The sequence below is a fragment of the Urocampus carinirostris genome, chromosome 1 (genome assembly GCF_059441175.1).
Source record: "Urocampus carinirostris isolate Australia breed hairy pipefish chromosome 1, RoL_Ucar_1.0, whole genome shotgun sequence".
Lineage (NCBI taxonomy): Eukaryota > Metazoa > Chordata > Actinopteri > Syngnathiformes > Syngnathidae > Urocampus > Urocampus carinirostris.
Window position 1 is genome coordinate 14,334,486 of NC_142349.1, and position 15,366 is coordinate 14,349,851.

The following is a 15,366-nucleotide window of genomic DNA, read 5'->3' on the forward strand; positions in this document are numbered from 1 at the left end:
GTCTGGGTTTTTTTTTTGTTATGTTTTTGCGAGAACACATGATTAACGCCCTGAACCAGAGTACATGACAGGAATGGGCCAGGTTTTGGTCATTTTGGAGGTTTTTCTGTGATTCTTCTGATGCCATACACAGCAGAGTTCTATTCTTTTTTCATGATGTGTCATTTCCTTCTATTTTCTTTCTTCATGCAACATCTGGTAAATTCCACTTAACTGACGAGTCATTTGCACGCATATGGAAAATTTCCCTTTTCTGGATGATATTGTTTTGCTACTGGCTTTTGTCAATGTAAATCTATGGAACAAGAGGTCCCTGAGTATTAAATTTATGCAAATCCGGTAAACTGTACTTCTGTGGGAAGAAGAAGAAATATTTAGCATTGGGTGGCCATTAACTAGACAGTAAGTAGCCAAGTATAATGGCAAGAAGCAGGCGGCCAAGTCTTATTTGCACAGTCTGGGTTTTTGTCTGTATCGAACGCATATCCTGCCCGCTAAACTATTTGACAACCTGTAATTAAAGGCCGGGATTTCTCTGGTAAAAGTGGAAAAAAAACAATTAACGCTACAAGCCAGTAGTTGGCCAAAATTGTGGATCACTTGCTGAGGATCCAAACTACTAGAAACAATTAGTATGATCACAGTGACAGTGAAAAATTAAACAGACCCATTCTGTATTCCCTCTCTATGGGTGGAAATTACTCTGTGTAACGTGTTAACTTTTATTACATTAAGAACAAGTTCTCAAACATTGGAAAAATTATCTCATCTCATCTCATTAGCTGCACCGCTTGTCCTCAGTAGGGTCGCAGGGGTGCTGGAGGCCATCCCAGCAATCATCGGCAGTGGGCAGGGGACACCCTGAATTGGTTGCCAGCCAATCGCAGGGCACACAGGGACAGACAACTCGCTCGCTCATTCACACCTAGGGACAATTTAGACCGGCCAATCCACCTGAAATGCATGTCTTTGGAATGTGGGAGGAAACCGGAGTGCCCGGAGGAAACCCACGCAAGCACGGGGAGAACATACAAACTCCACACAGTAAGACCGGTAGCTGGATTTGAACCCACACAGGAGGTTCCCAAGACCTTAGAACCGTGCCGCACACGCGCTAAACCACCGCGCCGCCGTGCTGCCCTGGAAAAGTTATATTGTCATATTTTTTGTTAGTTATTTTTATAACAATAAATTGATTGTATTACCTAAGGTTCGTTTGGAGAAATTGCACTACTACATTGATACCTATACAAATTTATAGAGTTGACCTTCTTTTTAATCTGTATTCCCTCTCTATGGGTGGAAATGAATTGCATTTCATTGTATTACCTGAAAAATTGACATTACTTAAAGTAAGTATTACCCCTAAAGGTTTATTTTTGGTTACTAAAAGCAGTTATATGACACTCAATTTTAAATGATGTAATATACTGTATTGTGGTTGTCACGTTCCTGCACATAGTTCCTTGTGTCTCCATAGGTTGGCTCTCTCACTCCCTTTCTCTCTCTCTTTCCATTCCGTATTCCTCTTGACCTTATTTAATTTGGTCACTCATATCTGTGTCAACTTATCCCCTCGCAGCGACGGTCTCTTTTCACGATTTCCCTCCTATCACGACTCTCCCTCGTCACTATTTAACTCTCCCTTGTCACTATGTAAGCCCTCTGTCCTCTTGGCTCTGTGCTAGTTTGTCCAAAGCATTCTTGTCTCAGCCTTTTTGTGATTCCAGAGTACCGAAACATCGCCTGCACTTCCTGAACACGTGTACTCTCTTGCAAACTTTTTGATGGTCGCCTTCGGTGATTGAGTTTACTGGAAAACCGACCACTTCCCTGCCTCTTGTAAAATGATTGTTACCTTGTTATCTGAATTCCTGTGTATCGAACCCTGTCCAAAAAAATACCTCCATTATTACTCTAATCTGAGCTTCTGCACTGATTGTGTCTCACTTTTTGTTGATTCTTAGAAAATATGTTCTGTTTTTTTTAGCTTGAAGTTTGAAACCTGAAATGTAGCAAAATAACAAAAAGCTCTTGTGGGGCCAACACATTTGCTAGAAACTGTAAATATGCCAAGACACAGATTAGACCTGTTGTCATTTTTAAAACGGCATGCTTTTTAAAAGCTGTCAGGGTCATAACAATATTGAGCTATTTTATTTATTTATTTCAATACAGTATTTTGGGTGGTTCCAAAGTCACTTTTCTGCCAGTTGCAATTGTGCTGGGATAATCTTCAGGGATGCTTTTGTTTTTCTGCAGACCATTTCACACAAACCGATCCGCCAAATGGACAAACATGCAGCGACATTTCCTCATGCACTTCCCACATGCCCACATGCTGTCCATGGTCAGGTTTTCCAGAAAAGGTTCAATTAGTTTGCATGAGTAAGGAAAGAATGTGACCATAACAACTCGAGTCTTTCACACACAAGAAGCGGCAGACTTTCCCACACCAAATGTATTAAATTCTAAGATGATTTCAACTAGCTCCGCCCAGTCTGTATTTTGTGAGCGGTGTTTTAATGAAAGAGTCTGACCACATCTGTGATGTCTATGAAGACAACTTGACTCAACACATGTCGCTGCCTTGTGCACATGACCGCACAAGCACGTGCTGAGTTTATACATCATGACTGTGATTTATCTTTGGAATTGTGTGGCACTCACTTGATTGTTAAAACCCCACAGTGCATGTTTTTTTTTAAATTGTGGCGTTGATGTCACAACTGGACTTGTAATTACAGATAATCGTCATTTGTGACGCGAATAGGCATCTAGCCACTGCATTACTTAATTTTTCCATTTTACGGTCATTTTTCGAAAATAACCTATTTACAGAGTGGTGTCAAGGTGTGAACTGGTAAATAAGAAAGGTGCTAGATTTATTAAGCAGAGAATTATGGTGAATGGATTATGCTTGTTAGTTCATTCTTGCCAACTGTTGTCCTCTACAGTCATGTTGATGGTTACACGGATCCTTTAACCGACAGCGTTGTCGGGGCACCACTTCCTGTGTCTTGGGTAAGTACAACTTGGAGGAGGCCGTTTTTTTGGGGAAGAGGTTTGCTCCCAGATATTACTGGTTTCCATGGTTACCAGTAGCGGGTGAAACCCCCTGACACGAGTCAGCATCTTTATCATCTGGTCGACGTTGTTTTTTGGTGTAGAGGTCATCCCGCTCGTCAGAGATGAGCCCGACCTCGGCATTGACGGACAACCACATGTAACAATACTGATATGAGATCATAAATCATTGGGAAAAAAACTATTTTCTTCTGAAATTTTTTGTATCACACTGTACACTCCGCATTGTAAAGGACTTTGTGGTTTCTACATTTTTGTATCTTTAGTCAAATTATTTATTTAAAAATATACTTGGCCATTTGATGTTACTTGTGTTCCATTGTTTTCTGTTGAACAACCTTTAGGTCAGAAAAAAAACTGACATTGATAATTATTTTTTAGGGGGGGGGATTTTTAAGGGTTATTGTTCTATCTTCGTTATTCATTATCCATTATCTGTTATCGGTCAGTTCATAATACGCTACAAAGCCTAGGAGCCGGGACTCTTGTAATTTTTAGGGGGAATATGTTCTGTTTTTATTACATCGATTAGTAACAAATAACTTCACATGTCTTGAAGGTCACATATCCTGGGATTTCATTAGCAATCTACAATGACGTTGACGAAATGAGAAAGACAAGATTTGTCTAACAAATAAAGTTTTTCTTGTGACACGATTTGAAATGACCAAAAACGTATAAATTATGAGAAAAACATAATGAGTTGACATGCATGAAAATGAATGAACCCCAAGCCTTGAAAAGTTGCTCTTTATCCCTTGTTGACGTCCATGGCAGTCAATGACTGAATCTGTTAAATCATGTGTTACTTTTCATACTGTATTTGATTGTGTTCTTGCTTTTGTGAACATTTTGCACATTTCATTTTTATAAACATTTCTTTTTATTCAAATGTACTTGTGCACCGTTGTTGTTAGTCATATATTTGGTCTAGTTCTTTACGGGTAACATCAACTTCAATGCCTATTTTGGGAACTTTACAAGATAGGAAAATAGGAGAAGTCATTTTACCCCTCGATTATGTGGTCATAAGTACCCCTCCTCCACCCTTTCCCTTTTTTCAACGTCACTCGCACGCAGACTTGCACGCATGCCTTCCAGGGCGTGATTTTTGTGAAGGTGAGAAAAGTCGACTGTCGACGTAGTGACGTTGCAGGGTTTGTGGGCGGATTCTGCAGCCATAAATACGCCTTTGTGAACTCGAATAGCACAACGAAGCCGTCCTGTACGCGGAACAGTTTGTGCAAACTTTGCTTGAATTATTCGAGCTTCCCTTATTTTGTTTTTTCTTTAATCCGTTGTTTTCCTTAACGATTCACTATGATCTGGACGCTGAAGAGTTTCGCACTACCCCTGGTGCTGTTGTGCATGTGTCTTCTCCAAGAAGGGACACGAGCCTGCAGCTGTGGTGCAGCTCATCCACAGCAAGCTTTTTGCCAGGCAGATGTCGGTGAGTTTCACTTCGCTCCATTATTATGACTTTTTGAAAAAATGCTGAAGCTTAATCCTGCGCATTGGTGGGGGACGGCCTCCATGATTTCCGCGCTATGGTGATAGAATAATGTGTTAAACGTTAAATTAGCTATTATCTGCGACAATTTCTACACCAGGAAAGTTGCCACGTTGGTATGAGTTACCTTCGGGCAGGGGTCTCGGAAAACCTTTTTCTTGGTGGCCGCCGTCGCTTAGGTTCGGGGGCTGGATTAGGTTTTCTGCAAGAAATGAATAGAAAAGTGCAACAATTTAATTAAAAGTGTCTTCCCCCCAAGGCCATCACTACCCAAAACGAGCGCACAAAACTGAAAAAAAAAAAACAAAAACACCCCGCGATATATTTTGGGTTTTTTCTTTTTGTTGCTGCTAAATGTTATTGTGCAAATCTGTGAATTACAGTATATATCTTCAGACTTATTTTTGTTGTTGTTGCAGCTTTATGTTATTGCACTTATTTTTATTGCTTTATTGTTACAATTACGATGCACCATTTTTTTTTCATTCAAGTTCAGTGCATTATTAGTATGACGAGAGTTGGGAGGGTTACTTTAAAAATGTAATCTGATACAGTTACTAGTTACCTTCTGAAGAATATAATCTGTCAAGTTATCTGAAAACCCTAATATTGCAGTAATGTAACATGATTACTTTTGGATTACTCCAATACCATTTATACAAAAGAAAGGACAAAGTAAACATGATATGCATGACATTATAAAATGTATTCAAGATGATAAGTGAACAATGTAACTTTGAATAGAAATCCAAGGGCAGGTAGTCGTGTGCAGTGCTACAAAAAAGTGCCTAAATTTTACTCACGTATTATATCTTACTAATCAAACTAAATTAAACATATATGCTCCGATTTAGTTTGCATTAACAGGACATTAAGAAGCCAATATTGTTTAAGGTTCCAACAAACCCTGGGATGTACTTTGTCCAAGGTCAAGTTTTACCCGTTTGAAGTGGGGATGCCAAACGTCTTGACAATATTCAGATTAACTAGGCTAAGTAAAACCTTCTCACGATATAACAATACAGTGATTTTGAAAACCAATTAACTGCAAAATACAAAAAGATGTGCTAAGTGTCCCTGAACACATCATTTTCATCAACTACAGGCTCAGTCGGCTTCAATAAAATGAGTACAAATTGAAAGAGACATAAAATATGGACAACACAGTGTATGAGTCGGCTGTCTGTACAATTTGCGCAACAGGTTTGAACATTACTACTATGCGCAGGCTGCGTCTCTCGCTCTCGAGTGTCAATGATTGCGATGATGATAGATACAATTAGTCTATTGGTACATTATGTATTTATAGTTTTAAATACAATTGTATATTCTGCAAAGTAATCCTTGTCTCAATTGAATCTGCATGTTTCAGTAGGGCAGTGGTTAGCACATTTGCCTAACATGTGAAAGGTCCCCGGTTAGAGACTGGGTGGAAACATGTTGACCTGAAAAAGGTTTGGGTATGTTGTAGAAAATAAACTTGCATTTGTAGAATAGATTTGCATACATTTAGAAAGAAATGTAGAAAGACTTGCTTACAGTTGGGAGAAATGTTGTTTACGTCTCGGGAAGGTCTCGGCGGACGAATTAGTATAAACAATCCTCCTTAAGGGAGGACAACAAATAACGGCAAAGGGCAAGGTGACATAAACTGGCATAAACTTAAAAACACTTCCAAATAAGGACGGAACCCTGGGCATGTACGCCTTCAGGCGTGAAAAGGGACAGGGCCAAACCGGGTACACGTGCTATGTTGAAAACTATCAAGACACACGCATATCTTTGATTCGCTGAGTCTCTTGTTGAAATTGTGTATCAATAAAAAAAGAACTCCCTCTTACGTTATTTTTAATTCCTGCATTCTTTGAACACGTATGAGACAATTCAACAAATTGGTCTTATCTTCATCAGGGACACAAGGCTGAACTTGCCCAAGACACACAAAAGGAAATAATGCCCCTATGACCCAAGTGGTTAAGGGATCCAACCAACCAACCAACCTGTCTTTTGATTACGTCTTTTTTTCTGTAACTGTAATGGAATACAATTACATTTGTTATTTTATCCTAATTACGTGACGTGTATTCTGTTACTCCCCAACCGTGACTATAACATAGGCAGTCTCCAAGCACTATGTTGTAAACAGTTTTCTGCCTTTTATACTGATAATTTTTTAACCTTTTTGTGAGTCAAAATTGGATTCTAATATATGTCGTTGCTTTTTAATTTTCGGAACGCAAACTGTTCTGGCCTCTTGGAAAATCATTGATCCTAACATTCAATTTATGTGATGTATGACAAAGAAAAAACAGCCAAGTTGTGTTTTTTAATCATGAGCAAGCCGATAAAACATGTTTAATATGTTGCATAAAACGACCAAAAGTTATTTGTGAGGGGCATACACGGTCCTTTAAGCTTCAGTTCGTAAGTGGAGACCATCTCATTCCGGGAGGGAGAAACCTTATCAAACTCGCATTGAACTTGCATATTAAGGCCTGCGTGCTGCAACTGTACCTTACACTAAAATAAATTAATTAATTAATCTCAGTTTGGTAGAACAAATGTACCAGCATGCAGTTCTGTGTATTATGACTGGAATTATCTTGTTTGATAAAGCTCCATTTGCCATACACTAGTATTGCAAGAATATTTAACAGCTACAGGTAAAAAAAAATCAGGTTTTGAGGACCAGTATTGATACATAGGGTATTGTTATTTGCAAATGACCACTTAAGTTATAGTAATAACATATACTATAACTATAATTTAAACTGTATCGAAGAGGAACAGAAAAATATATCTTAGTACTGTGGTATCTCCTTGACAAACGAAAGCAGACTATTTATACTGAAAGTGTATGAGTCAACCAGTCTCGCTTTGATGATGATCAAGTAAAAGCTTGCGTGCTTGCCAGAATTTGTCTGAATTGGACACACACGGAGTTTCTATTTTTGTACGATACTTGGCTGCTTGACAGATAAGAAGGCACATCCATAAATCCTCCTCTTTTTCCACTGTATCTTGATTCCTCACAGCAAAACCTGAAAACTAAATGATTTCAATATGCCATTTTTTACAAAACACATACTGGCTTTGCTGGCTGTGAAGAATCACCTGGGATTAGCATTGTTTGATTTCTGTCTTCAAAACGCTGACTGGCGTCCTTAGGGCTTTTGTCCCAGCTGTGCACGTGCAAGAATGCATGCACAACTGAGGAAAGTGTGCCTGCTGCTGTCCTTTCCCCTGGAATCCTCAGACATTGATTCCCATTTTATAAACCAGTGGCACATCCTAAAATGCACGTTTCTGCCTTTTTAGTCATTAAAGCGAAGGTGGTCGGAGTAAAGTCTGATGGCGACCTTTTCAAACCCATCAAGTATGACATCAAACAGACTAAGGTGAACACACATCTCGAATTTACATACTTACTTGTGTGCCAATTTATCAAACGATATTACTAACATGGTGGTTCAACAGATGTTCAAAGGTCCTACCGAGGATTTTGATGCCCTTTACACAGCACCGTCCCCTTCGTTATGTGGAGTGACTTTGGCCAAAGGTGTCGAATATCTCATCGCAGGTATTTGCAGTATATCACTATACTATAGCACTTTATCACAATTCACATTTTGCAGGTTTGCTGTTAGTTGGATTTATTTATTGTAAATAAAGGCATGCTTTTTTCCCCACAACGAGACAGATATTGTTCCCAAAATCGGTTCTTCCCTGAATTTTATCAGAAAATAATTATGAAGACAAAAGACCTGCAGGGGCACACAAACAACATACCTAAAACTAGTTCAAAACTTGATAAAGATGTTTGATACCAGTTTTCAGGCCACTTGTACAGATGAATTCCCCATTTAAAAAAGACTGTCAATTTCTAAAAACAAAGGTTAATAAATACCACATTTCATAAAAGTATGAAAAACATAAGATTCCTCTATTTTTTTTTCCTATTCATAAAATGGTCACCAGAGGGCAGACGATATTTTATCTTCTCTCTAACTCGTTACCTGAAAGCAGGGGTGTCGAGGTCGAATGGACATAGGGCCAAAACCAAAATCTGAGAACTAGTCAAGGGCCAGACTGATCAATCATTGAAAATGAAAGAAACTGAACTATCACACAAATTTGCTTATTTAAAACGGTAGTATGTCAAGAAATTTGTAATTATTTTGCAAAAACTATTTAAATCTGTTTTAATTTCATTCTGCCGTCTCCTCAAGGAAATTTAATTTTTAACTGACATGATGTTTAGGGGTTGACTGAGTCTTTTTAACCTCTACTGATATATCCTTGTATTAACATAGTAACAATGATGGTAACCTCTTAAGGGCAATACAAATCAACATGACTTGATAACATGAGGCTCACATCAACAGTGCTGACATCATTGTCTACCATCTTGTTGTTATGAGTAACCATAAAAAACAAAAACCTCGTGAAAGGCTGTGAAAAATATAAGAAGAAAAGTGTTATTTGATTATTGTGAGTCTCCATGGTTTGTCTTGTGTAGCACTAGTTTTAAGTTGCAGTACACCATAGGTGACATCTAGCGGTCAAATATTACTTGTGTCCCTTTCAAGAGGGTCTGGTGTTGGCACCAATATGACTCGCCAACCCATAGTGATAACACTGCCATGCTCATGTTGTTTCTCTTCATTTAGAAATATCCAATACATAGAAGAAGCTCAGTTGTTCCCTTGTTATTTTACAAGGGAGGTTCCATTGGCTTATAATTCTACCGAAGTGGAGCTCCTGTGAAAATGTACGCGACGTGTAGGAACAGGTCTACAAATGTGAACTTTTATTACTCATGGTATATGGATGGCATCATGAAAAAAAAGCATGTCAGTACACAGCAGGAGCATAACTTAACAATATTACTGTATTTTGTTTTGCTCATACACTTAACCCGCTGCAACTTACTTTTGATCAAAGTTAAGGAGCTAGGGACTGAAACTGAGGAAAGGTACTAGACACTTGACATAAGTACTAGATTTTGAAATAGCTGCCACCTGAATTTACAGTACTTAGTGATGATACAAAAAGTCACTTGTCAAGCTAGCATAATTTACAAGTGCTCAAAAGAATAGAAGATTACTCTCTGAAATGTACTGTACCATACTTCTGTGCACTTCTTGGAAATTTCATACCATACAAATCAATCTTTTTTCTTTCTGTTTTCCACTTATACAGGCAGACTGGAGGCTGACGGCTCTCTGCATGTTAGCCTGTGCAACTTCCATGAGCCATGGGAGATGTTAACCCCGACGCAAAAGAAGAACCTTGTGCGTCGCTATGAAATGGGCTGCGACTGCAAGGTAAAGACACAAATAACAGCCTTTTAAATTAGTGTTGGTTGTAATGCGTTATATAAATACATTTATCCGGATATCTGCTTCAAAAAATACATGGCCCTTTCTTTGATACAGTTGTTAATATGTAAACAAATACTCACTACTCCAGAGAACACATTTTAATTAACCCTAGACAAACAAGATGGCATACGATTCAGCGAAAGGAGCATTTCAAATGAAAGCTGTGAAGAACACTATAGAATATACCTTTATTGCCATTGTCACAAAATGGGTTAACATATTGTGACAAAGAAATTGGGCATGACACTCCAGTTTCACACATTCACAGTGAGGTAAAAAAGCCAAGAAGATAAGGTTATAAAACAAGGAGGATAAGGTTATAGTTATAATTTACACAAGAAATGTCGGCATGTAGGATGTTACATACAGTTTGGTATCGTAATACAGTTGGTATCGTATGGGTTTGTGCGATTATGCATTTAGTGCAAAAATAGTCATCATAGTGCAAGTGTCTCAGTAGGAGACCTTTCACAGGAGGCAATTTATGCTTTTTGGGCCTAAAAACATCAAATATAATCTCAAATCAGCAAAAAGGCCTGAACTATGAATTGTAAGTTTATATAAATGATTTATTGTTAAGAAGGCCAGGAAAAAGCTTTAGCCTCTGGCAAAAATATACAGGTCACAATGTCAACGTGATAAACCTCATCTCATTGTCATCACCATTTTAAACAACAAGATAGAGGATCAGCATTGTTTATGCACTGCAGGTTAAGAAATGTGATTTACCTTCAATAACAAAACCTAATTTTTATTCATCTAAACCTAGGTTAAAGCTCTATTTTAGCCTCGCTAAACGAGAGTGAGAAGGAATCCGCCACACTACTCTTTAAGCAATTGATGGGAAAATTAAAAAAATTAAAGGCCTTTTGTCATTTTTACGACTTAGAAAATTGACCATAAACCACAACAGCAGTATGACGGGTGGATAAAAAAAACACACAAAAAAGCAATTCTCTAGTGCAGGGGTGTCAAACTCATTTACATAGAAGGCCAAAACTTAAATCACACCTTCGGTCGAGGCCTGAACAGGATAAACATTTATTGAATACACTAAAACTTGACGTTTTGCTCTCCATAAAAATATCTTCTTTCAAAACTATACAAATTCAAAATATGTATAAAAGAAAATGGCAATATAACTGAAATTTGTGCTTTTCACATTTTGTTTTGGTGAAAAACATCTTGGATATTCTTTAACTTTTCAACTTTCTGTATTTTCTGATTTTGCAAATAGGTTTTTCAGCCTATCCTGATGTTTTGTCTCGTAGTGCCATTAATTAAGCCCACATTAGCTCCACACAGGAGACACATGGGTTTACCAGCAATGTCAAAAAACACATATTCAGCCTCCGTTCAGTTTTGAAAGGCTGTTTTCAGAATCACCTTTTCTCTCGGTCATTGAGAAGGTTTTCTACGTAATCCATGCAACAGAAACATCACCCTGCTTTTCTCCATTTAGCCTTCCCTTGCATCGTGATAGATAGAAGTGCGTCCCTGGGTGTCATTTTTCCGCTTCCTGACACTAAATACTCACTGTTAATGCACCTCTCGGTCTTGTTTTTCAGTAGATAGTTTTAAATGTGCCCTCACTCGTCAGGCTACAGCTAACTCGATTGATGCGTGAACGTTTCCGGAAGTCTTGCAGTGACAAGGCAGTTGAAGCGCTGCATCATGGGATTTGTAGTATCAGCGTTTCATTTATATGAGAAAACATTTCACGGGCCAGACACTGTATAATTATACGGCGGGTCAGAAGTGTGAGTTTGACACCCATGCTCTAGTGGAAATTACTTACCAGTGAATCGTTTCTACAAATGAACTAGTCCGCCCCCATGAGGGTGTTTTTTTTGTTTTTTTTTTAACAATGTGGCCCCGTGAACTTAGATTAGTTTACCACTCCTGGTCTAAGCGAAGACCGTTTTCTAAACAGAAGCAAGCAGGAGTTACTGTTGAGTAGTGCATTAAATCCTATTCTTTGGTGACCTGCAGATCACACGCTGCACCACCGTCCCGTGCGCCATCAGCAGCCCGGCCGAGTGCCTGTGGACGGATTACCTGACGGAGAAGATGACGAATGGCAAGCAGGCCCGCCACTTTGCTTGCATCATGAGAAACGACGGTTCTTGTGCCTGGTACAGAGGAGGTCTTGCACCCAAAAAAGAATTTATGGACATTGAAGACCCTTAATTTAAATTTACTAAATCAATCGGTGAGATGTGATTTGTTTTCTTCTCTTTTGTTGTGACAATTCAGCACTTTCTGACTTAAAAGCACCTGTGTGCAAACTACTGCTTTAACCGCTTAAGACCTGGCATACACATGCCTGTACATCAATCAGTCAATCAATACACCTTTTTCATGATCAAATTCAAGCACTTTTTCAAGACTTTTTAAGCCAAATTTCCAATTTCTCCAATACCATTAAAAGAATCATGTATTCTGCAGACCCACAAACATATCTGCGATGGACATTTGTGATTCTTAATCTTGCCTGTGCATTTATCATTCATGATTTTTCTGAGCATCTGGTTTATTACATGTGTAAACATATTTTTAGACAAATCTCCATATAGGTATTGGGTAAAATGGAGGTAATATGTAGCTTACATTTTCAGTTGCAGGAAGAAAAAAATACATTCAATATACAACTAGAAAAAGCAACCTTAATGTTTTTGCATGGACTATAGCAAAAGTCCATTATTGATACATACTCATCTCATTAGCTGCACCGCTTATCCTCAGTAGGGTCGTGGGGGTGCTGGAGCCCATCCCAGCAAGCAGTGGGCAGGGGACACCCTGAACTGGTTGCCAGCCAATCGCAGGGCACACAGGTACAGACAACTCGCTCGCTCATTCACACCTAGGGCCTGAAATGCATGTCTTTGGAATGTGGGAGGAAACCCACGCAAGTACGGGGAGAACATACAAACTCCGCACAATAAGTCCGGTAGCTGGATTTGAACCCACACAGGAGGTTCCCAAGACCTTAGAACTGTGCCGCACATGCGCTAACCACTGCGCCGCCGTGCTGCCCTGATACATACTCCTTTCACTAATATACATTTGATAGTGCCATGATTAGGTGTAGCGACCAATAGGGGGCAATAACGCTTCATAGGACAATGTCACCCGGACGAAACCAGCGGAAGGGAAGAAGAAATGCAATGGTAAAGCGAAGCCACCAGAGAACAGTGTCTGCCTCATTTTTAAGCAGACTTGTAAGACATGGCAACAATTTTAAGCATTTACAAGGATTTAACCAAAAATTCAAGTACTTTTAATCCTCAAAACACATTAAAATGAAAGCATTTTCAAGGATTTCAAGCCCTTTTATGAACCCTGATCAATGCACATCAAACAGAAGCTCTGGTCTCAGTGTTAAAACCCAATTATGACGTAAACCACATTGTTGATTTTTTTTTCTTCACAGCAATGTTACTATTTTACTGTTTTTATCATACGATGGTTTGATTCTCCCGAATTGCCCCAGAATAGTTGAGTAAAATTGTTGGGATAAGTCAAGGAGGAATATTCCTCCAGTGTTTTAAATGCTGATGTTTGAATGATCATTCTGTACGGAGAACAAAATGTCTGCTCTTTTGAATACGTAGTATTTTGAACATTATTGTGAAATGTTTGTTATTTTTAATTAAAAGTATAGAGCTTCTATTTTGTTGTTACTTTGTATCTGCTGCACTCTTGTGGTAACATTTGAAAGACTGTTTCCACACATAAGCTCACATTTTCCTTCAAAAATAATTTTACCATTTTAAGATTGATTAACAGCCACTTACAAAAGGATCCTCTTGTCAAGAAAAAATGCATTACTGTATTTACCAAAATCAAATCTGCGGGTACGAGCAGAGATATGTAGAGAACACTTGATACGTCAGCGCCCTGTAGCAATCCGCTAAATAGCGTGCCTACGTGGCGGCCACATTGGTCAGGTCCACGACCCTATTAAGGAAATGTATGTACATTGAAAATGAATCATATGCTAATTTTAACCGAAATTTATGTGGGTAACTATTTCTTCAATGTCAAATCATGAAATCGTCACAGAAAATCAATTGAAAAAATGATACAAACGAAAAACGCTTTTAAAAATAAAACAAACAATTCATTGAAACAATTTGTGAACAAGTACCGGTAAGTATACTGATGCATATAAACCATATAGAGTCATTTGTCATTTTAGGCTTCAAAAATAAATAAAAGTCTTGTATATATGAAAACATTCAAAAAAAGAAAAAAACAAACGTTAAAGAAGGTTATTAATATAGTTTTTATGTGTAGTCGAGTCATGTTTATTTGTATAGCCCTTAATCACAAAGAGTCTCAAAGGGCTGCACAGACCACAGATTAATATGACACCGTCCCCTGATCTAAAACCTACATGAGGGCAGGGAAACTCAACATGAGGAAAATGAAGAAACCTTGAGAAGGGGCCGCACATGAGGTAATCCCCTTCCAGGATGACCAGGCTACAATGGATGTTGCAATAACAAATAATACACAGATATTGTCACCATAACATATAGGTTATTCATATGCTTTAGAATAGAAGTGTGTTTTAAGCTTAGATTTTAAAATTTCATCTGAGGTTGCTGATTGAATTTTAGGGGGAAGAGCATTCCACAGCACCTGGGCCCGAATGAAGAAACTGCGGCTCTCTTCTTGGCTCTTGGGATCACCATATACAGTATTAGTTAAGACTATAAAACAGTTCGAGAAACCCTAAAAGAAGACTATTTTATGAGGGTTTTTTTGTACTTGTAAATCAAAGGAAGGGAGTCTGGAAATGCCGTGCAGCCTTCCATCCATTGACTGCATCGCTTATTCTCAATAAGGTTGTGGGGGTGCTAGAGCTCTTCCAGCTATCTTCGGGCATTGCGCAAGGGACACCCTGAACTGGTTTCCAGCCAGTCACAGGCACACAGAGACAAACAACCACGCCCTCATTCACACTGAGGCCAATTAACCTGAAATGCATGTTTTTGGAGACACACGCAAGCACTGAGAGAGCATGCAAACTCCGCACAGTAACTAGTAGCTGGATTCGAACCCATGACCTCAGAACTGTGCCACGGACGTGCCAACCACCCAGCCGCTGTGCAGCTTTATTTTTTCAAAACATAAAAATGATGTAATCCCCCAAGAGAACTGGAAGCCCTCAACAAGATGAAATAATAAAAACATATTTCTATCTTTCTGGGACCCTGCGTTGGGAGCAGCACAATGAGCTGGCCTTCTCTTTATAGATTTTCACGCTCCGTTCAGATGTACTGGAAAATTCTGATAGTTTGACCCGACGAGCTAAGGTTCACAGTTGGCAGGCCGTTCAAAAGGGCGTGTCGTATTTAGTCTTGTATAACAGTGATT

At 38.8% G+C, this 15,366-nt stretch overlaps 1 protein-coding gene and 1 long non-coding RNA gene across 2 annotated transcripts; one reads left to right on the top strand and one right to left on the bottom strand.

The window, feature by feature from the left end:
* Positions 1-3,849: 3,849 nt before the first annotated feature.
* LOC148373644 (uncharacterized) lies at positions 3,850-11,587 on the bottom strand. The gene is made up of 3 exons (XR_015849591.1): positions 11,519-11,587; positions 4,725-4,799; positions 3,850-4,632 (listed from the first exon to the last, which is right to left on the bottom strand). It is a non-coding gene; the product is annotated as an uncharacterized LOC148373644 (long non-coding RNA).
* On the top strand, positions 4,207-13,653 carry LOC148373645 (metalloproteinase inhibitor 2-like). The gene is made up of 5 exons (XM_088327632.1): positions 4,207-4,537; positions 7,916-7,995; positions 8,075-8,177; positions 9,800-9,924; positions 11,974-13,653. The coding sequence occupies exons 1-5, from the start codon at positions 4,408-4,410 to the stop codon at positions 12,169-12,171; spliced, it is 636 nt and encodes a 211-aa protein (XP_088183758.1). The 5' UTR covers positions 4,207-4,407; the 3' UTR covers positions 12,172-13,653.
* Positions 13,654-15,366: the final 1,713 nt, after the last annotated feature.

What these genes read in the sequence shown, in the direction of transcription:
- LOC148373645 (XM_088327632.1), top strand. Translation starts at nt 4,408, where the DNA reads ATGATCTGGACGCTGAAGAGTTTCGCACTACCCCTGGTGCTGTTGTGC. An exon ending in TTTTTGCCAGGCAGATGTCG is followed by an intron (nt 4,538 to 7,915) that starts GTGAGTTTCACT and finishes CTGCCTTTTTAG; the next exon opens with TCATTAAAGCGAAGGTGGTC. An exon ending in ATGACATCAAACAGACTAAG is followed by an intron (nt 7,996 to 8,074) that starts GTGAACACACAT and finishes GTGGTTCAACAG; the next exon opens with ATGTTCAAAGGTCCTACCGA.